At 38.0% G+C, this 23,213-nt stretch overlaps 3 protein-coding genes and 1 long non-coding RNA gene across 5 annotated transcripts in view; all 4 read right to left on the bottom strand.

The window, feature by feature from the left end:
• Positions 1 to 3,536: 3,536 nt before the first annotated feature.
• Positions 3,537 to 5,436, bottom strand: LOC135237470 (glutathione synthetase-like). 2 transcript variants are annotated; one of them, XM_064304626.1, is made up of 3 exons: positions 4,863 to 5,436; positions 4,239 to 4,320; positions 3,537 to 4,128 (listed from the first exon to the last, which is right to left on the bottom strand). In XM_064304626.1, the coding sequence occupies exons 1-3, from the start codon at positions 5,034 to 5,036 to the stop codon at positions 3,923 to 3,925; spliced, it is 462 nt and encodes a 153-aa protein (XP_064160696.1). In that variant the 5' UTR covers positions 5,037 to 5,436; the 3' UTR covers positions 3,537 to 3,922. The 2 variants fall into 2 exon arrangements, with proteins under 2 accessions (XP_064160696.1, XP_064160697.1); XM_064304627.1 differs by having other exon boundaries at positions 4,019 to 4,128; positions 4,271 to 4,320.
• Positions 5,437 to 6,216: 780 nt separating this feature from the next.
• Positions 6,217 to 23,213, bottom strand: part of LOC135237468 (deoxynucleoside triphosphate triphosphohydrolase SAMHD1-like) — a 42,471-nt gene continuing 25,474 nt past the window's right edge. The window contains exons 7-8 of the mRNA XM_064304625.1: positions 7,986 to 8,090; positions 6,217 to 7,673 (exon numbers count right to left, since the gene is read on the bottom strand). Coding sequence (XP_064160695.1) covers positions 7,509 to 7,673; positions 7,986 to 8,090 — 270 coding nt within the window. The 3' untranslated portion in view covers positions 6,217 to 7,508. The remainder of the gene's footprint in view (positions 7,674 to 7,985; positions 8,091 to 23,213) is intronic.
• On the bottom strand, positions 13,863 to 15,789 carry LOC135237473 (uncharacterized). Its single transcript, XR_010324838.1, has 2 exons — positions 15,257 to 15,789; positions 13,863 to 13,936 (listed from the first exon to the last, which is right to left on the bottom strand). It is a non-coding gene; the product is annotated as an uncharacterized LOC135237473 (long non-coding RNA).
• On the bottom strand, positions 19,729 to 20,975 carry LOC135238511 (deoxynucleoside triphosphate triphosphohydrolase SAMHD1-like). The gene is made up of 3 exons (XM_064306470.1): positions 20,879 to 20,975; positions 20,614 to 20,774; positions 19,729 to 20,517 (listed from the first exon to the last, which is right to left on the bottom strand). Exons 1-3 carry the CDS (start codon positions 20,909 to 20,911, stop codon positions 20,322 to 20,324), a joined length of 390 nt encoding a protein of 129 aa, XP_064162540.1. The 5' UTR covers positions 20,912 to 20,975; the 3' UTR covers positions 19,729 to 20,321.

Raw genomic sequence — 23,213 nt, 5'->3', positions numbered from 1 at the left:
CTGCATTACATTACAAATACATAACACTCTTTTCTAGAGCGATGTATAGAGATGGAGAACCTCAGTGTAACTCTCTATTCTGTCAGCCAGTTTCAGATAATTTGTTTAATGGCCACAACTCTAATAATCCTAAACAAAGACTAATCCTTATTATATATTTGCATGGGTTGATTTGCCAACAAACATACAGTTTGGTTTTTACTTACTGTACCTTGTCTTCAATGTTTTTCTCTCAGTGTTCCTTAATTGATGTGTATGACCAAATATGTGAGTTTAATTAGCTACTTTTCCTCCCATTCCTTTATCATCTTCCAGTTACAGAACATTGCTATTTTATTTGTTTTTGTGATTTGCTAAAAAAAAAATGAACAGCAATTTTCCATGCAAATTTTTTAACAATATACTGAGTTAGTAGTTCTATGTATATTTTGACTAACATAGGAACATTCCTGATTTGTAGTCTTTATTTGTAATTCATCTTCACAATTGGGCCTTGATTTTGGTTATGAATTCCTAGTGTCTATTTTTAATGTTTTAATTATTTTGGCAAGGGTCTATGTATTTTCTCTTGCAATAATAATTCTTCATTTAGATACTGACTTCAAAAAGTCCCTGAGAGTCTTCACTTAACCACCCAGTTATCTTTCTACTATAGAAGATCCACTCTTAGCTGAGTGTGACTGTAGTTTCAGACTCAGGTGTGTGTGATCCAGGTTCAGGGCCAGCTGTGCACATCTGAAGCCAAGACCACTGCCTTTGCCCTGAAGGAGACAGGAGGTGGCTTGGATAGTGACCCAAGAGGATCAGCACCCCCTCCCCCCTAGCCAGCCTTGCAAGTTATAATGTCTGCTGACTGTACATCCAAGACCTATGCATATCACATTAGTTAGGTGCTGTTCTGTGTGTAGGCTATATGGAGTAACAGCTTGTGCTTAAATGGTTTTGTAATTAATCTAGAATTTTATTATTTATTGACAGTACAAGTTTGAAAAGAAATTTCACAGTGACAAGAGTTGACCCATACAAGACTATAGGTGAACCCTTCCCACACAAACATACACAGCAAACACATCCCTCCTCTCTCCCTACACAGAAACCAGTCCATTGAGGCACAACATATTTTTCATAGAAAGCTTAGGTGCAAGCATTCATCCTTGGTGTGATGATGCGTTCTAAGGCAGCAGTCTCAAACTCAGTGCCATGGAGGTCCATGTGTATGTTGTTTTTTATTCCAGCCTCAGATCGTGATTATATAATTAGTTCAATTATTTGCTAAATTAGGGATGCAGGTTTGCACATAATGGTGACCCAACATCTATGGTGACCCTCATTGACTAAATAAAAACTTGCTTATAGTCTGTGCTTCAATGCAGTTAAATGTGTATGGCTGAATGAGTAATTGGACTCAATTAAGGCAGCATTAATTGGTTGGAATGAAAACCTGCATACACACGGCCTGCCATGGCAACGAGTTTGAGACCACTGTTCTAAGGAGTGTGATGTATCCCAGCCTGAGTATAACCCCACATATCCCACCCTGCAGGATAACCCCACATATCCCAGCCGGCAGGATACTGAAATACAGTGGGCTCCAGAATTATTGGCACCCTTGATAAATATGCACAGAAAATGCTAAAAAAATGCTAAACTAAAAAATAAGTTATTGAAATAAGCTTTATTTTCCAACATGTGTAAATTAGTGTGCTTGATTAATGATTCATTGGAATCAACCAAAGTCTTAAATTAAAATATATATATATATTTCCTCAAAAAACAGGTTCCACAATTATTGGCACCCCTGGTTTAATACTTTGTGAAAACACCCCTGGCAAAGATGACAGCCATGAGTCTTTTCCTATAATTTGTGATAAGGTTAGAGAACACATTTGGAGGGATTTTTGACCATTGCTCCATGTAGAACTTTCCAGAATCATTGATATTTTTGGGTTTGCGCTTATGGACCCCTCTCTTCAGTTCAGACCACGGGTTTTTGATGGAATTTAAGTGGAGACTGAGATGGCCATTGGACAACATGGATGTTGATATCACTTAAGTATTTCTGTTGAGATTTTGATGTATGCTTAGAGTCATTGTTCTGCTGGACAATCTACCTATGATCAAGTCCTAGCATCTTAGCAGAGACAACCAAATTTTCTGCCAGAATTTCCTGGTACTTTGTTGAATTCATTGTGCCATTGATCTAAAATAGTGCCCTGGGACCACTGCCAGCAAAACATCTCCAAAATATCAATGAACCACCTCCATATTTGACAGTAGGTATAAGGTGCTTCTCCTGTGCATTCCTCTTTTGCCATCAAACATGTTGATGGTGTGTATGGCCAAAACGTTCAATTTTGGTCTCATCTGACAATAGCACTCTCTTCCAGTCATAATTTCAATGAGGTTTGGCAAGCTCCAGATTCTTGGTTTTGTTTATTGTGCTCAGTAAGGCTGTCTTCGTGCCACCCTTCCAAAGAGTTAGTCGGTATGGATGTGCCATTTTATGATTTTTTTAGACTTGTTGACTGCAAGAAACAAACAAATCTCTGCAATTCTTAAACAGTGATCCTTGGGTTATAAATGGCCTCCCTCACCATCTTCATCGCCGTCCGTGGGGACAACATGCACTTGCTTCCTCTTCCTGGCAAATTTGCAACCATTACATATGTTTTACACCTTTTTATTATTGCCCTTACAGTGCTAAGGGGTATGTTTAACCGTTTGTCTTTTTTGTACCCATTACCAGACTTGTGATGGTAAATTACCATTGGTCTCTTCTGAATTGACAGTTATTTGGCTTTTCCCATGCTGATGGATGACAAAGGGATTTTGTATGCTTGTTACCTCATTTTTATTCTCTAGTGAAACTGGAAGTGATGGAATGACACAATATAGTTCCATTAGACTGAGATGAACTAAATTAAGTAAAATTGTATTGCCAATTTAATTTTGTTTGATTTTACTAACAATATTTGTTAGGGGTGCCAATAATTATGACACCTATGGGTTTCAGAACAAATTAGATTACTTAATAAAAAAACATTGAAGCATGAGAGTAAATGTATTGAAATAAGTATATAGACTAGAATGTTACTTTTGCACTCAATACTGAAGCTGTATTTTATTATTGCATGCAATTTTTTGTGAATTTCAGTGAGCTTTAATTTCCTATTGATGTTAAAATGCAAAAGATGCTTAAATTTCCACAAGTGCCTGGTGAAATGAATATACACCAGGGTAAAAGATTTCAATAAAAACATGTTTTCACCATACCAAAAATGCTAAGTTACTCATGCATACAAAGCTCTGTCTACAAGTCATTAATAAAAACTTGCTAAATCTAAGCCTGCCGTTAAAAGTATTGATATCAAAATTTGGCCACAACTGTCGTGGGCTAGTATGGAAATTTGCACGGCGGTAGCCAGAAATGTGACCGTTGTTGTAGTTTCAATATAGCGACTTGTCAGAAACTTACTTTTTTAAAGCACACAACGGCTTTGAAACTCACAGTTGAGCTTTATCTCGTAGAACAAAACTTTCTTAGGTTTACATTAACTACAGACCTTATTTTCGGCAGAAAACAAAATCTCTATGGGAAAAAAGGATTGGAAATCTGCTGAGGGAACCCATGAAGAAATGTACGTGTTGGCCTACAAAAAGACATCATCACATGTAACATTCTATTGCATGGACGTGTGAAGTTGTTTGTGAATTCTGTCTGTTTACATGAGGTCATAAGGTATAGACGTTAAGGTTTTTAAGGGCAGAGTGTGGTTATTGTGGTTATTTCTGTAGAAAAATGTTCCAGCAAAGTTCCAAACTCTTGGTGCTGTATAGACATGAGGCATGTCGCCCCATCAAGCTGTAACATTGCAGGATGGCACACCTGCCATCCCAATATTGTAAGCCCTAATCTCTTCATTTAGCGCAGTGTGTACCTCACATAGGCTCCGAAGATGCCAAGCTCACTCAGACATGTGTTGAGTTTCAGAGGACAGCCGCTCCTCAGCAGATAGTTGTGGACAGGCTGGGGCTGGACCTTGTCTATCAGAATGTAGGCTGTCCTTTCTGAGCTGCACTTCACTCCTGACAGCACCTGGCAGATGTCTGCACCGTAGATATTGTTACCTGCCAAAACAGAACTGAGCATCAGCAGGTGAGTCAAACAACCAAGGAAATGTTGAGGATAGCCTCCGAAATAAAGGAATGCTGGAATATAAAAAGCAGAGCTGCCTTACCCCCTCCCTCTCTCTGGGGTTTCAGGACATACCGGTCTGGGTTTGCCAAGGCCATAGCCACAGTCTTGTCTCCCTCCTCTCCCTACACAACAGGAACAATATCCATACACTTTAGATAGTAGCACAAAAGACCTGTGATTGTACCCGACAGGAAAAGTAGGCTCCGGTTACTCATTAAAACCATTCCTCATTCACATTAAACTGGTCTGTTCAGTAGACACCACTGACTTGCCCCAACATGCTATTAGATATTCATTTTCAAGCAGCATGCTGAGGGATACAAAAGTATCCAAGGTACCTAACACAAGGTAAGGTTCTTGCATTCATCTTCTAAAGTTATTAACATGTAAAAACAATGTTTTTTCATGTTGGGGCATCTGATTTTTTCTCAGGTGGCATTTTCTGAATAGTCAGTGAGTGAATATTTTTTGTGCTTCCTCTTTATGTTGTTGATTTTTCCAATCATCTTTAATGATTTATCAGGTCATGAGCACCGCAAACATTTAGCAGGCCTAGCAAACAAAAACCTTTCCCCTTTCAAATGATCATTACTACAAAAATAATTTTATTATAATCACAATGTTGTTCAACTTGAGCTTTTGAAACCAGCCATTTTCCTCTCACCATGTCCAGGGAATGAAGTCCAGCAAAAGCTGCTCGGATCTGAGCCACAGCCTCTGGGTCATCCGGAAAGAACTTCTCCAGGACCCCAGGTCGGGCTAGCTCCTGCTGCACTTTCTTAGTTCCAGCCAAGTGGGTGCCGATGTCGGGACACTTGACTGCCAGAGACCGCTCCATCAGAAGCCTTGTCTCCCAACTCTGTACAAACACGTTACTCAGGATCAGTATTACCCTTTTTGTTTATCAGATACCCTTATTCAGAGCAAATTATATTTTTATACAACAACAGATTTTACTCAAGTAAATCAGGTAGGGTTGGGCCAATGGAGGATAGGTTGCTATTGGACATCATCCATCAGTTTAATTGATCGTCAATCAAGATATCCATGGTGATTTCAAGGTGATTCATCGGCAGCTTAAAACAAGACAGATATCTATTCTGTGGGGCTTTTTAGAGCATCATTTCTACAATAAAAATAGTTTTTGCCTCCTATACAGTACACAGTGTGCTCCACTTTTGCTTCTCTTCAAAGCTACTCACCATTTTGTATTACATTACTTTTGGGAGACATTTTTATCTAAATATCAAACTTTCTTCATTAATTGTCAATTTAATCAATTCCACAACATCTCTTCACTGACTTGAATTTAGAAACATTTGTTTAAAGGTATATCTAACTTTTTAAGGTAGACAAATAATAAATTAAATAAAAAAATAAGACATCCAGAAAGCTTGCAAAAAAGGCAAAGTAAAAGCATTGTTTTTCATCAAAAAATTACATGGACTATGAATTTGTCATTTGTCATTGGCAAGCGCATGGCACTGCCAGAGAGCCAGCTGAGCCCAACCAACTGGAAAAGGACGATATAGAATGCTAATGTTAGCTGTCGTGCTATCGTTCTATCATAGCTAACGTCAGTCTACATGCATATTGAACTACATCGCACACAGCTGGCCCACATAAGACAAATCACACCACTAGCAATCTGTGTAGCTAATGTATTGTTATAACAGTGCAAAGTTGCTATTTACAGCGGTAAAGCTAACCGCAAAGTGCCATATGTTTTATATGTCCTTAAATAAGCATCATCTAATAAACTAATCTCCATCATTGTTATTACACTTTCTTTGTGCAATAGTTAGTACAAAACAGACTGGGAACTCTGGGCTTGAGTGATTGGATTGCAAGTGCACAATATATTAGCATATAACAGGAATGTCACTTAAGTTATTTTGCTCTGTCATCTAAACCCTGTCACTAAATAAAAAAGTAGAAAACAAGTGAGAGGTCACGTTTTTGAGGAGTAAAATAAGGGGTGCCATGTCAAGCAGGTAAACTCAAGGAACACATCAGTGTAACAGGGTTAGTTATTTTTTATTTTTTTGTGATCATTTTTCTTGATTTTTCACATAAAAAATACACATCAAACACAACCAAGAAACAAAACCACAAAACACAACCCACAAAATAGCACAAATTATCAACACCACAGACTCAAACACATGTAATATATGTTGAAAATGTAATATATAGGTGTACAGCTCATTTATATATGGTTATACATATTTCCATCATATCCAGATAACAGCATGTTACAAATAGCCACAGAAATCTTATTGCTGCACTATTCTAGGTCTTGCTTTATTAATTTGAGCTGCTGATCACTTAAAAAATACCTAGAAAATTCAAAGTCTACTCAAAGTTAAATTCAAATGGTTCAGTAAACACAAACAAGGATCTGGGATTAAATGTATTCTGCATAATCCCTCTAAAACAGAATCCAGACGTTATAAATGATTGGACATTCCCATTACTTATGCAATGTCCATATTGCTCCCTACATTCTGTCAACATTAACATGGCTATTTTATCAACAGCATCACATCACTATGGAATTTTCCCCTAGATTGTGTGGTGTGAATATTTCCTCAACTATAGATTGAATGTCAGATTAAAAATATGTTTCATACTAAATTGTTGTTGTTACAATTCCTGTTTATTTTACAGTTTGGAGTAAGTCCACTTGAGTGAAACAACAAAATCATTAGTCTCATGTAAATAATTGACATGGCATGAAAATAATTTATGTTACAGTTCAAACATTTCAGCTATTTTTTCCCCCAGCATCAATCATTTCTAACAGACAATAACAAATAAAGAAAATTATTTGTTAGTTGATTAACATACAATTAAAAATGGTAAATATAATCAAGACAGCCTTTTGATTTTCTACAATTAAAGTGAAAATGAAATGAAAATAAAATGAAATCCTATTCTCCCAAAGCATTCCATAAAATATTTTTAGTGAATTCACTTTTGTTTTTTTTATCATGTTTGTTTTAAGCAATTGTTGAACACACTAAAATAAAACAGAATTTTTTTTCTTTAGCTGCTTCAGCTTATACCAGGAAGACAGGAGCTGTGATAGCCTTTCTCCTTTATATTACTCAAGTACAAATGTATATTGTGACATTTTTCAAAAATTATCATGTCAGGCATTTGAAAATTTTACCTAATGAATGTCATTTTTTTTTTTTTGCATGTATTTTTTACTTAGCCTTTTCTCTGCAGTGGTGTATAAAGAATGTATTATTGGCCTTTGTAATTTTACTTCCTGCTGTTGTATCAAAATGGCATGGGCTGATGATTATACAGACAACATCTCGTATTGGTTTTTCCCACACCATTCTGTTATTTTTTCCTTAAAGCCAGAATCATCTCTGAAGTTTTGCACATTATCTCTCATCTCTGAATTCTTCCAGAAAATGTGGAGCACTGTCTCAGAAAAGACATTTGGGAGGAGCTGGGAGACCTGGGGAGTCAGAACACAAGTTTGATTAGATTTGAGCCGGTTTGCAGTCAGTTTGCAGTGGCACTCATTTCAATGCTGGCTTATTTTTGGTTGAATAAGTAATGACAAAGCACAATTTGTTTGTGTTAGGAGTCACATAAGGTTAGATTTACCTACTGTTAGGAACTGCTGAGGACTACATGCGGGTTAGTTATGTCCTAATGTGTAAGACCATAGAATTCAAACAGGATGCATTTTCCTGACATCCCTGTAAAGCAGATGTAAACAGAAAGATCTTCCTTTCAGTGGTATCATAAATTAAAAATGGCTTACTTCCTTTCTTTCCAGTTTTTTGGCTGTACAGGGGTCTTGCTTTGAGTAGAATTTGACATGCTTAATTGGGTCTTCTCCCTTCTTTCCAGAAGCCAAGTTGATGATCTCATTGAAAGGAAAAAACAAAACATTCTTAACACCACATTTTTTTTTTACTTTTCAAGAATTTCAAGTAATTATTTCCATGAATGAAAAAGAATCTCTTTGGACTCACTCTTACGGCAAAGTTTTTCTCTTCTACCTGGAAGAAAAAATTAATAAAGGAAATTCCTGAGACCTGGCTTTGCAGGTTGTGTTCAATTGCACATTTGTATGTATGGTGGTCATTTTCTACAGGAAGAAGACCCAGCACATGGTTCTTGTGCCTGTGAAGTCCTGCAGACTTAAGTAAGAATATCTAAAGTCATCCTACGTTTACAAACACAAATTAATGGTCATAATGTAGATGTGCTGCTATTTGCATCTTAGGTTTCAGCTAACTGTCATTATTTTCAGTTCTGCACAGTCTGCACTTTAATCTCATTGTCATTGTATCCTTTCAAAGTGCTAGAGTACAGAACCAAAATAACAAAAAATGTGTGACTGTCCAAAGAATTATGGTGCTCACTGTATATAAGGACACATACCAAAGCAAGTACTTAAAACTGAATGATGAAGACGGTACTATTTTTATTTACGTGGAAGATTATATTTGCACAATCATTATTTTTGAGATGACGTAACTTAAATTATTTTTAAAATACATTGAAAAATTAATAATTTAAATATAAAGATCTAATACACGTTATATATTATATTGTATTTATAATTCCTAGCAGAGTAATTTGTCTATACCCAGTGGTAATCTTAGTAAGATTAAGATTAATTGTTTTAAATGTATGCATCCACAAATTCATACAGTGTAGTCAATACATTCAGAATACACAGGGTACCAGATAGCTCTAGCTAAGAATTGTGTCGCTGAGAAATATTTGACACAGACCTTTGTTTAGTGCAGGTGACATCCATAAGTGCAATAACATCACGCAACATGCAATTACACACATCAGACAGCAGATGCAAGTGATTTACCTGTGGGAGCTCTTCGTATTTTTGTTGAAGATCATGTTCGAGTTCATTTTCGTGCTTACGTTTTCTTTGGTTTTTATTTTCGCAGTCAGGGTTCTTGTCTTTTAAGCGACAATCATAAATACACTTGTACAGGTTACGGCTTTCGATTCTCTCAAGGATTTTCTGAGCCTTGTTGATGTCATTGACATATTCCGTTTTGAATTTTATTTTCTCGCAATGCAGGATGTCCTGGTAAATCACATCTGTGAGATAAAGAAGGATTAGACATCCAATTCAATTGCAAATTCTTCTTATCCTCTCAATGTGTGCATAATTTAAATTAAGAAGTGAAGAAAGAAAAAAATAAGACAATACAAAATTGAAGCAAAAGGTTGTAAATGACTTCATAAATAAATAATATAAAAGCAGGGAGATTTAGGTTTCAGTCTTGCCCCACACAATCAAAACAGATTAACTACACAAAATTAAATTTACCATTGGTACTTTTTATGAAGTAATAAATCTATGTGCAGGTTTCATGTTTCAGGAGTTACTTCAGTAAATGAAACCCACGGGCGAAAGACTACAATGTAAAGTTAGCTGTTGTAGCTCAGCAGTATATATTTTATATACTACACCACAGCACCATAGTTGTTTTTCCAGAGGACTTGCATGTGTATCTCGCAAAAGGAGCATATCTACTTTCAGACACTTACTTCAGTCGTCAGACGTGAGGTGAAAAGTTCCCCACCATTTCCCCAATGGATCCTTATTTTTTTAATTATGAATAAATGTAGTTTTAAAGAGAAAAATAAACAACAAAAATACCTTTCAGCTTTCTGTATTTTATTTCCTTAAGTACAGAGTCTGAAATCTCCAGGGCTTCATCAGCTAGAAGTAAAGCATCCACTATCCTGGAAAATAAAATAAAGCCAGCTCAGAATTAGGTTAAAATGCTGATTAATCATGGTGTTCATTCCAGTTGCTTATTATCACTCCTTGCATCTCTTCCTCACATTCCTTCCTCACTCCTTAGTTCCACCCAATGGATGACATGAGCAAGAGATGCAAGGATGAGGCATGAGGACGGAGGAAAAAAAAAAAGTCAAAAAGAATTAGGCAAATGGAATGTCCTCGCTCAGTCAAGCATCAGTTTGAAGGCATGTCAAGGAGGATCTGTAGTTGGATCATTTAAATGTCACACATTCTGAAAAAAAGACTTCCGCAAAGGCTGCGCTCATGTATGCTCACTGAAGCATCCTCCAGGAGCTTCATCACTGCTTGGTCCTCACTCCTCCAAGGAGCATTTAATAGATTGGAATGTCCAATTGAATGTCCAATCTCCTCCTACTGAGGAGATAAAATAAGTGATCGGAAAGAACCCATAGTCTTGTGTGTGTGTGTGTGTGTGTCTATATATATATATATATATATATATATATATATATATAACCAAATCCAGGTGTTCTGTAGTCCTTGTTTGAGTGATTATACTTACATGGTATCTATAGCACTGACGACCTTGTGCTGGCAGGCTTTATGGTGGATGTTGCTTCTCGTGTGGTAGAGCTCATAAATGTGTCCCACCTCCTGGGAAAAGCCAAATTTTTGTCTCTTTGTTATAAGGGTATTTGTATCACATAAATCTTGTTTTCTGTTTTGTAGGTGGGATTTTAATACTTCACACTGACTTATTGTAGAAAATGCACTGCAATATTGTATTATTAAATAAAAAACATAAACGAAAATATATCTGCAATCGGTGATTATGAAGCAAAGCAGCCACACGGCCACAACAAAGCTCATGAATATACAGCCAGCACAGGTAAAATTCCATATGGCAGACTGTATGGTTTGAAATGGCAATGTTGTTCTGTGTGAGGAGAGGGGTCTATTGATACTGGTTTTGGGCCTCTTTATCAAATGGGTCAGGGTAATTATGATCTGTTGAAGATTGCAATTTCAATTGACTAGTATAGCATCTCACTAAGTGGGCAGTCAGCAAGAAATTGTTCATAGGCTGTTTGGAACACCCTTTGATTAATGCTGCATGTTTGTCCAAACTACTACTACTACTACTACTTCTTCTTCATACTAATACTACTACTACAAATAATACTACTACTACTACTACTAATAATAATAATAATAATAATAATAATATTTTGCCCCTTTAAAACATTCACAAGTCACCCAAATGGAAAATATAAATGGGGTGCATTTGAGTTGAGACCAGTTATCGCTTCTCAAAAACAACCTGTGATCCACAAATCAATAAACAATGTTTATTAGGGGTCCAAGCAGCGAAGCTAAAAGTGTCTGAGGCTGAGCAACCATAAGTCCTTGACCAACTAAATTTGGAAGGTGGGTTCCTATGGCCCCCCACTACTCAGGCACTACAAATTATCGGCCAGATGGTGGCGCTATAACAAAGGATCATGCTCACAAGGCCATAACTCCCACTCCATAAGTCAGATCAACACAAAACTTCATCGACCTGTGCATCTGAATGGGACCACCTATGTCCGCCATACTGTTTGCCCGCCATTTTGACTTTTTTATTAGTTGCGGCACGGAAACGCTGCAGCTCTACATACGTGCCGGGCCATAAGTGTTACAACATGCCATCTAAGTGTTACGACATAGTAAAGGCCTTTACGGCAAGCAGCTATGAGACATTCATGGCGACACAACTAAGTAATTCGACACCGTTGGGTCTAGTTTGAAAAACAAGTTTTTCTATGTTCGGTGATGGTATATGATCATGAGGACAAAAACATTTAAAAATCGCTCACTAGTGCCAATTAATGTGTATGCCCAATTCTTGGACCTCTCCCAAGGCCGCTTGCAGCTTTAATTATCAGTATTTCTGTTAGTCTGTTGAGTTCAGTGTAGAAATAAAAACAGAAATAGATTTAACTTCACTGTTATATGTTTTCTATGTATCAAGCATACCTTGTCTCTCATACAGATTTGCATCTCACCATCGTACACACACACACGGGCAAACTTGAAGAATCGTCCGCAGTTGAAATTGCTTTCAATACCAAGGTGGTAGCAGTCCCTGCAATGCACAGGATCAGTTTCAACAATTACAGATTTTCTAAATTTGAACTGGACTGAGCTGCCTTTTAAAGCAGCAAATGTAGCATCTGCAGCTCAAATAATTTGGTTGTGTAAAGGGACTGCACTAACCTGGAAAAGTAGTCCATCTTGTCCACATCGATGCCATTTCTCTTGTTGGACACAATCTCATACAGGAAAGTTTTGGGATGTTTTATCTGTTGAATTGTGATAGTAATGATGATGATATAATAATAATAATAATAATAATAATAATAATAATAATAATAATAATGATCATAACAACAATAATAATAATAATAATAGTAATGGTGATGATGCATTTGTGGGCCTGTGTTTTGGCATCATGCAAAACTAAGCAAAAAATGTGGTGCAGTATATTATATCATGGGCAGAACCTAGGGAGAGAAGATGTGTGTGCATGCAGTTCTGTAGCATTTTGTACCATACGGATCCATGTACATTAACCATGGATCAATGAGGCCAAATGATGACAGTCAATAACAAACAGTGTTTCTGCATAACCCCAGTATCAGCTAATCATTTGGAGGTTATATGCCATATAAAATATCACTCTGATAGTATGTCTGTTACATTAAATGCATTTCAGTAGTCTATGAAAGTTAGTTTGGGCACATAGTTTATTTCGTGCCACAGGACACTCTCATGCCGTAACCCTTTAGCTGAAGAACAAGATTACAAACCCTGAGGTACATGTCTGTATCTTACCTCACCACGTGGATCAATCAATTCTTTGATGAAGTCTATATGAGTGTCTATGAACGCACAGCATTTCCCGTCACTGATGTTTCCGATCAGTATTTTCAGCATTGAGCCTGATTGCTCTTCGTGCTGTAACAAAAATGTATCATTTATCCTGTATATGAAACATTATTTGTTGTTGCTTCCTAACAAACAAAAAAACTAAAATATTTGTGTTGATTTTTCTTTAAAAGAAATTGCTCACTTCGTAAGCTTTTAAAGAATCTTTTTTTCATTTCTTTGATGTAATGCCTCCTCCCACAGTGAATATTTGTGTGCTTGCTCTCATATCAAAACTCAGAAATACAATTCAGTGGAATGCTCTTATTAGTTAACTATTTGTAGAAATACAATATGTTTCCAGTATTTGGATTCATAAAACTATCGGGAAATGCAGGGAAAAATAATCTACTACAGAGCAATGGCTGAAACGAATGTGCTTGCTGGGATATCCAAACATTTGCTTCTCCTCATCTGTGCCTTTTGATAGCCTGATCCCTGACTCACTGAGGAAGCTCCTCATCACTTTCATGGGACAGAGACAGAGGATAATCAACTCATTGGATGGCATGTTAAGGTAATTTTTAAACCTGTACAAAGTTAAGAGCAGAGTGGTCTAATATTTGTGCAAGAAAGTTTTATTTTTCTTCAAAATATATTGCTGCCATAGTCTTGGGTCCCAATTTCTGTAAGATATACAATATATATAACCAATATACTGTAAAAATAAATAAATAAATACATTTTTAAAAAACTCTGCCAATGGTTACTGGTATGGTGAAAAAACAAAACATGCAGGGCCATATATTGTAAGATAATAACTGTAAGATTATTTTTCTCTTAAGAGAATAAGACAGACAGGATATAAGTAATAAGGAATAAGACAGGATATAAGGACATTTTAGTGCATACCGTCCAATTTTCCAGTGTATTCTTTTTTGTCTCTTTTTCTCTTTTCATTTCACCATCTGGTATTCCCTCAAGCTCTGCTGAGAGCTTTTCTACTACTTTTGGAATGAACAGATCATCAAACTGGTGAGAGAAGGGGCCATGACCTAAGAGAAAATTTAAAGAAAAATAAATGCGAAATGAATAAAACTTATTCACAATATTGTTTTAAAGTGTAAATATAGAGGCACCAGGGACTGGGACTGATATGAGTATCTCCCTGCCCACTCTGGTATGGGGTGGGCAGTCCCTTCAGGACCTCAGGTGTTTCATTGACCTGTGAGAGACAGCCTCAGGCCGGCCGCACTCACAGGCACGGTAGCTGCAGTGGCTCAGTATAAGGCCTAGGGCTCAGGCCCCACTCACAGGCGTGGCAGCTGAAGTGGCTTAGTAACAGGCCTAGGGCTCAGGCCCAGGGGACAGATCTTTCACCACATGGTGACTGCATGAGCTGGACGGTTCTTTCCCGTTGGATCATTTCTTCTGCCCTTTTAAATCATAGTGCCTTTTATTTCCATGTCCTTATTTTTGTGAATAATTTATTTGCTTAGGTTCAAGGAGTGTAAAAAATGGTTGGGTTGATGAGTCGTTGAATAACTGCTGTAATTTTACAAAATCCTACTGTTCACACTCAAACAACTGTAATATCGCTACCTGCATGTCAATATATATATATATATATATATAGATATATATATATATTCTGTAAAGGGTTTTTGCGGCTTTTATCATTGGGAAAAATGCACTGTTGACATTTGGCGTCAATCCCAATAAATCTCTGACTTGTAGGAATAAGATGAAAACGACATGTGTCATGGTGAGATGAATATGCCTTGTTTTTGCATTTAAATTTGTTTCATTAGCTTCATATCCATATAAATGAAAGCATATTTTGCACAATAATATCCAAATTAGTCACTGAAAAACATTACAGAAAAGTTACAGTGCCTATATTTTAACTGTACTTAAATACAGCATGTTACTTTATCAGCAACCATAAGAGAATATTACCACAAAATATTAAGAATATTGATCCCCTACCTGTGTGGAAATTCACATATGGTTTGAGAGTTGTCAAAGGGCATAGCTGTTCGATACTTTCATTCTGAATCTAACATCACTGATAAAATATAGTCAGCCAAGTGTTTTACTGCATCTTGTTTGTTTACCATGTGACGCAGTGACCACCCCAGCACTGACACACCTTGTGTTCTACATATTCACACGTTAAAACAAAGTATACAATTAAGACTAACTACCTTCAACAAAAGTTTAACAATGGTACCACGGAGAACTGAGCCTGTTGTTGTCTGTTTACATGATCTGCCTGCTGATGTCTGGTTACAAGCTCAAATCCGACACAATCTCTCCACGCCGCGTTTTTTTTAAAGCTCACAGCGTGGAACCCCTGATCACTCAGTACTCACCCAGATCATGACAGAGAGCAGCAATCTGCACACACAGCCCTTCCTCCTCAGTGATCAAGACTGGCTGTTCTTCCTCAAGTTTTTTAAGTTCCTCGAGTTCAGATTCTGTAGGGTAGTGTCAGAAATTGTGTTTAATTTTGAGTGTTATTTCATGTTGTTCCTTTAGTAAGTAATAAAAATGTAACAACGTTATTTTCAGTTGTTGCTCATGTTCATTGCTGCTACCAACACAAGCGTCACAACAAGCAATGGGACTAAAGTATTTTTTAGCAATTCATTAATTACCCCCAATAACCCTAATAAAGTTCCAGGCTTATAAAATGAAGTTCAGGTACTTTACTAGCAGTATCATTTCTTGTAAATCTGCGTAGAAATAAAGTTTGTTACAAACTTGCATTGTTTGGTTCTGTTTTTTCATATATCGATGCTTACAACAGTATGTCAGAATTGGCAGGGCTCAGTTTGCGGGAGAAATTCGGGGCAATTAGAGGACCACGCCTGCTAGTTAAATTGGCACACACCTGGATTATGTTACGAATCAATATTTAAAAAAGATTTAAAAGTGTGCTTCTTTCCACAGTCGGCGTCTGAGACCGGGATCCCCCCCACGACGGCAAGAGAAAGTACATAAAGGTAAAGAGAGAGGCTGAAAAGCGACGGTTTATGATTTCATTTATTTTGGCTTTGCTGTTTTAGTCTTTATTTTAACCCAGATCCCGTGAGGGTGACGGGCGAAGGTTTTTTCGTTTATGTTCGTGGGTGAATACGCCTCTCTCTCGCTATTAAGAAAACACTAGAGTTATCCGGAATTCCCGCATCTCCCTGTGTCCAGCTCTTCTGACCCTACCAGGGTTGTCACGGCGTGACATATTTGGTGCCGAAACCCAAGAGGGAGCAGTCTCGGCATAAGCCGAATTTGCCTTCGGTTGCATTCTTGGGATGGACGTGTGACGCATTCACTGCGTTCAAGCCAGCCGCCACGTTATTTCTCTCTGCGTGTCCACTTGCGTTATTACGGTAATTAACTGACTAATCCGTCGACAACGCGGTTTACCGTCGCTTTCATTTACTTTTACAGTCGTCTAATATTAGTTTGATTTCGAAAGTGAAATGGAAAAAAACACACGTTCTAAACGCTAAATAAATTTCACTGGCTCACCAAGGAGGTTATGACTCTGGAGAATTCACTGTGGAATTTGAATATACAGAGCCTTTGTCTCGTATACAGATTAACAAGGTATCTTATTCAGCATATTATGAAAAGGAAATCGTTTGTTTCCAATCAGAATCAGAATCGTATTTTATTGCCAAGTACGTTTGCACATACGAGGAATTTGTTTTGGTCAACAGACCGAGGCAGTCATGTGCGGCGCCATCTTATTAGATGAGAAATGAGAGAACAGGAGGAAGGAGGAGGAAAAAAAACAGTCCTTTCAATGAAACGAGAGGGCACTCGTTTCATTGAAACGAAGAAAAACCAGGAGTCCGTCGTGTATCCGGCTGCAAACGTTCCGTCAGGGCAAGAGGGCTCTCCCTGACCCGTTCTTCTCGTCGAGAAAATACTATCAATTGCGTTGAGAGACCAGTTGATCAGATCCATGATTTTAGGTTTCGGAGAGAAATGCAGAGAGGCTCTGGATAGTTCAGTGAATTATTCTGGAACTTTTTGTGCAGCTACCTGGGGTCCTCTAGAATGTGTCTGAAGTGGAATTAGTGATTGGAAACAGACTATTTTCTTTTAGTAATTTTTTTAATAGAACATCTTGTTTTAGTGCATAATATTTTCAAAGGGCCTTTATTCTGGAATTCCACAGTGAAACGTTCTGGAACTTTTTGTGTAACCGGGAGCTCGCACCGAGAGCGCGGTTATTTTCATTTTGACTATTTTTGTCAAGACTAACTACCTTCAACAAAAGTTTAACAGCGGTACGACTAAGAACTGAGCCTGTTGTCTGTTTACATGATCAGCCTGCTGATGTCTGGTTAAAAGTTCAGTCAGGTACGTCATGATCTCTCCACACTGCTGTATTTTTTTATTTTATTTTTTTATTATTATTGAAGCTCACAGCATGGAACCCCTGATCACTTAGTACTCACCCACATCATAACAGAGCAGCAATCTGCACACACAGCCCTTCCTCCTCAGTGATCAAAACTTGCTGTTTTTACTTACGTTTTTGAAGTTTCTCCCTGTGTTCTTTAAGTTTTTGAAGTATCGCATTAAGTGTCTCCTTGTATTCTGTATGTTTATGTATCGTCTTGTGTTCTTCCTCAGATTTTTGAAGTATCTCTTTGTGTTCTTCCTCAAATTCTTGAAGTATCTCCTTGTGTCTTTCTGCAAGTTTTTGAATTTTCTCCCTGAGTGCAGGTTCTGTAGGGTGGTGTCAGAAATAGTTTAATTTGGAGTGTTATTTCATGTTCCTCTGGTAAGTAATAGAAATGTAACAATGAAGTTATTCAGTGGTTGCTCGTGGAAGGGGCTTGGTCATTGCTACTACCAATGCAAGCATCACAACAAGCAAGTATTTTGTATTTATTTTTTTTAGAATGGCTTCCCATTACATTGTATGGGGTTACTATGGCGTGTATTAAGCATCAGTGACAGTACGAGAAATCAACTGCATTGCAATATTGAATTATCAGACTAAACATTTTCATCAGTTCCTATGTAAGATTTGAATGGATGAAATTCAATGTATTATCGGGCTCTGAGGTGCTGGGTCCAGTCCTTCATGATGTCCTAAAGGACCTGATGTAATGGCCAATAAATGTTTTAGTTTAATTGCATATCTCCTCCCATAATTTGATGCAAAAAAAGGTCTCCCACTAGATCATCCTCTTTGAATCAGAGTGAATCACTCCTGAAACATTCCTTTGCCACAGAGAATTGTTGTCTGTGTTACCAATATAGATTGAATATTTTGCTCTCTTCAGTATTATTTGTATGAATTAGCAGATGGCAAACAACCCCTATAAAGTACCAGGCTTGTAAAATGAAGTTCAGGTACTTTACTGGTACTATCACTTCTTGTAAATCTGCATAGAGATTCAGGGAGGAATTCAGGGAAATTAGAGGACCACGTTTACTGGTTAAGTAGGCACACCTGAATTATGTTACAGATCAGGATTTAAGTGTGCTTCCTTCCACAGTAGGCGTCTAGAGGATGAGATAAGAAAAGCCCAGGTGAATAAAGAGATTGTGGCTGCAGTATTTTTCGATGTGGAAAAGGCATATGATATGCTATGGAAAGAAGGGTTGCTAATCAAGCTTCATAAAATGGGAATTGAGTGAAACATCTTCGATAGGCCTATTTCACATTTTCGGTTATGTAAACCGGATGTAGGGCTCTATCATTTCCGGTTATCTTAACAGCCACCAAAACAATGGCAGCGACGAAGAGCTTTTTTGTTTTGTAGCGTTCCCATGTGTACCAATTCGAAAAAGAATTTCTGGTTTGGACTCGCACTCCAAGATGGAGGCATGCTCACTATGCGCACTCGGAGCATGGAAGTATGCGTTTGGGAGACTTGCGTCCGTAGCAACGGTAGCCGGAAACAAAATATCCCTACATCCGGTTTTGGTCGCCATCTTGTGAAATAGGCCTATTTTTATACGGTCTATGGGATATACTCTCTCTTCTATATACATTACATTACATTACAGGCATTTAGCAGACGCTCTTATCCAGAGCGACATACAACAAGTGCATTAGTTCAAGGTGCAGAGGTGCAAAAGAAACACACTAGAGTGAAGTAAAGATTGTAGTGCCAGAAGTGACCACATAGATCAGGATTCCAGCCCTGTAGAGTAACCTGTTCAGCAAACAAACAAACAATCCTGCCAAGTACAAACTAGCACTGAAATCACATTTGCCTAATCAGAATCAGACAAAAACAATCCTGCCAAATAAAAACTAACGTGATCGTATTAGCCTAACTAGGTACATTGAGCTAAACTATAGGCTAGGGAGGGGTGGGGAGAGGTGCAGCCTGAAGAGATGAGTCTTTAGTCTGCGTCTATATACTAATTTAGTCTATATACTAATGTTAACCACAAGAGGGAGCCAGCTGCCTATGAATAGTGCAGAACGTGGAATGTCAGTTATTTTTGTGCAGAAATATTCATTCACCTTGAAGGTTTATTTGTGCCAAAGCCTGCGCTGGAAAATATTCTCTAATATTGAGAAGTTGTATTTAGACTATTTATAATTGCTTTCCTTTATGAGGCAGGCTACAGCAGGTTATATGTAGTGGCTCATATTTTCCATTTTGCAGAAATCGTGGACGGAATCACAGAATCTGGTTTAAAAGGCAGAGTTTACACATAATCGAGAATGCAACCAGAAATTGTGAGATCTTTGAGTAAATTTTTACAAATTGCAGTTTGTAATGAAATACGGGATACCATTTGCGTATGTCAGACGTGCATTTGTTTAACCATTGAAACGACTGTTATTACAGTTATAGACATTACTTTGAACAGATATTTGCTGGTGGTGTAATGGGTACATTCCTCTGTGATTATTTATGGGTATTTCAACTATGTTCAGCTACTTTACATTTTACACGAATACAGGTTGTTGATTCTAAAATCAAACTGCTCTTGCAAATATCAAAAGCAAGCCATACAACTTTAATCTTTTATTTAATTTAATAGCATCTAATTAATCAAAACTATTTTACTGTATATTTCAACATGACACTCATTCATAAATGCCAGGTATTATAATCATCACACATTGACACCAATGTTACAGTTTTTTTTGCATGCCAAATGCTTTCATCCATATCTGAGACATTGTCCAAGACAAACACAGTTTGGCACAAATAGTTATTTTTTGAGCATTTGTGTGTCAGTGCACATTAAAAAAAAGAGACTTCTGATCATTATTAAGACTATCTACTGTCAATGTGAGTTTTACAGGAGTACACCTGAGAATTGATCCTGTTGCTCTCTATTTATATGAATAGACTGCTGATGTCCGGTTATAAGCTCAGGTCCTTAGTGATCTCTCCACACTGCTTGTCGTTTTTTGACAGCTCGTCGTTTATAAGCGCTGATCACTCAGAACTCACCCTGGTCATCAGAAGAAGCAACATCCTGCTGCTCCAGCTGCTCCAGCTCCTCCTTATACTTGGTGGTCAAATCTTTCTTTCTCTCCTCATGAATTTCTTGAAGTTTCTGGTCCAGGTTGGTGTCTTTCCCATGGTGATACCGTCTGTTCAGTTCCTGAACCAACTCACCTGCCAGGTGAGCCACCCTGCCGCCGGTGAAGGAGATGTTTAAATGACAAATAAAACTGGTTCTGCTGTGGAAAGCTGGTAGGGAAGGTGAGTGCGTAAATATGCAGCCTTACCCGATGGAGTGCTCAAAGCGGTTGTGGGAAGCCCCCGGGTATACAAAATAGACACTCCCCATCTGCCTGATGTAGCGCAGCCTCTGGAACTCAGGTGTGTCGATGATGCGGACCAGGTATGGATGCATCTCGATGCTGCCATGGATGGGGTCATTGAAGATCTGAAATGCAGGAAAATCATTGAATCTATCTGCAACAGGACAGTGCTCAAATGTATTTAGTGAAGACCAAAAATAACAAAATTCTATTTTTTATTCTAACTTGCCTTGTATGGTTGGTAGCTTGTTCCTCCTGCCATTCCTGTACAAATACAAAGACAACTAGGGGAATTCAATCAAATAATTTCTTGGTTATATTAGCCTGAGCCGGGGCAGTAGCATTATATATTGTCTCACCAAGCACACGTGGTAGCCAAGCATCGGGCAGCGATTGGAAAATGAAAAAATGCCACTGTCACATGATTGTCCAGAAGAATGTGTCAGTCGCTGTGGGAGGATCATGCTTACGTGCACAGGTGGGGAAGGAGTTCCACAAAAACCTGCAACCTTTCCAGAAGAGTCCGTGAGAGTGATGCTGTAGTTGGTGATCTACTTGTTTTGGCAGCAGTGCAGTGCACTGGTAATGAACTGGTCTTATAACCTAAAAGTCATAGGTTTGATTCCCGGCTAGGACACTGCCATTGTACCCGTGAGCAAGGTACTTAACCTGCATTGCCTCAGTATATATCCAGCTGTATAAATGGATGCAATGAAAATGCCATGTAGAAAGTTGGATAAGAGCATCTGTTAAATACCTGTAATGTAATGTTGTGTTGGAGGAGCAACTCCTGTTCACTCACGGACATGCTAGCAGAAAAAGGGACAAACAACAAGTCCGTCATTCAAATCCATTTTGAGATGCACTTAGTGTCCTTCAAATCAGGGGAACATTTTTTATAAATAGAGACAAAAAACACCATATTGTTCAGCATGACCAGTTTCATCTGATTGCATGATTTCAACTTTAAAATACAAGGGAATACAGGTACAACAAGACAGACACACCTTTACCTGTTCAGTTCCAAAAATGAAAGCATTTGAAAGAAAGAAAATCAGGGCATCAAGTTACATTTGGGCATATTTACAAGCTGATCTATAAACAACATCTCCATAATCAAACAGGGGTAGGGTGGTGATCTTTACCACTCTTGGCAGAGTAAGTGAAAGATGAACGGTTGCGGTACAGAGAGTTGAGTCGCTGTTTAACTTTTGACTAATTTGGCTAGCTGTGGTGGAAATGATTATGTGCTGTCCAACCAGATTCCTAGATATGTATACGATGTGACCAGTTTTTATGGGGTGTGGAGCAGAGATGGGGTTGTTCTTTCCAAACCACATGACTTTAGTCTTGAAGCTGTTCAATGTAAAATGCAAATTCATGAAGGCTTTTTGACTAAGGAGGAAACTATACTGAAGAGACCTTAAAACTGAATCTGAGGAATGAGGAAATAAAGAACTGTATCATTGGCGTGCATGTGAATGTGGGACCTAAGATTGAGACTTGAGGTGACTTGTATGCAGGATAGGATACCATACATTTCGAAGAAATTTATACGTTACTTGTTTACAAGCTTCTCAAGAGTTTTCTACACACATGGTAAGATGGAAATAGATGGAAAACAATTCAAATCAGCCTCAGCCCCTTCTTTAAACAGTGGACGTACTGTGGCTGTAGGAGTTTCAGCAGTATGAAATCACAGATTAAAAATACTATATGAGAGAGGGGCTGTAATGATGGGAGGTGCTACTGTTAAGAGAAATGGATCACAGCCATCCAGACCAGCTGGCTTCCTGGGATATAGAGTCAAGAGTTCTTTTAAAACCTGGGATTCAGTGACAGGTTTCATGGAGAAACTGTAGCTGGGCTGGCATAGTAGTATTCCTGATAGACTGAGCGGAAGCATTCTGAGCTGAAGCTATAGAGCTGGGTGAGTAGTTTGACATGGCTTTGTCAAAGAGAAAACCAGAATTGATAAAGGACTGGGTAAAGAGCTCAGCCATTACCCTTCTTATCAATGACAACAGAGCCATCAGAGTTCATTGAAGTGGCTAGGTTGGAAGCTTAATAAATGTCACGAAGTAGCTTATTAAAAGCACTCTAGCTTCAGCCATACTATATTCTGTCATTTGTAGCATACAGTACAACTTGGTTGCACACTCTGCTACTACTAGTACATTCTGTCATTGGTGGCATGAAATACTGTGTTAGGTTTAACCTGCGAAGGGTGTGTCTGCACTTTTGACTGGCTAGCAATCCCAGCAAGCAGGCTACATCAACATTATGCAATCTGTTAGTCACTAAAAGACTGTGATTACATACATTTGGATGTTTTGACATACACACATAATAAAGCACCTGAAAAATACTTCTGATAAAAAATTTACTTGCATATAGTTAAAACAGACACTATTTGGCAGAATCACCCAAATATTTATCGCCTGATGTTCGTTAAAGATGAAGAGAGGGTCGTTTTGAGTGTTTAACCTGAAATGCCTTGCTCAAGCTCTGACGTAACCTCCTAAAAAACCTGTGTTACATTTAGACTTGCTCTTCCCAAGCAA

This window comes from Anguilla rostrata, chromosome 13 (assembly GCF_018555375.3).
Source record: "Anguilla rostrata isolate EN2019 chromosome 13, ASM1855537v3, whole genome shotgun sequence".
Taxonomy (NCBI): Eukaryota; Metazoa; Chordata; class Actinopteri; order Anguilliformes; family Anguillidae; genus Anguilla; species Anguilla rostrata.
This window is presented reverse-complemented; position numbering and strand designations above follow the sequence as displayed.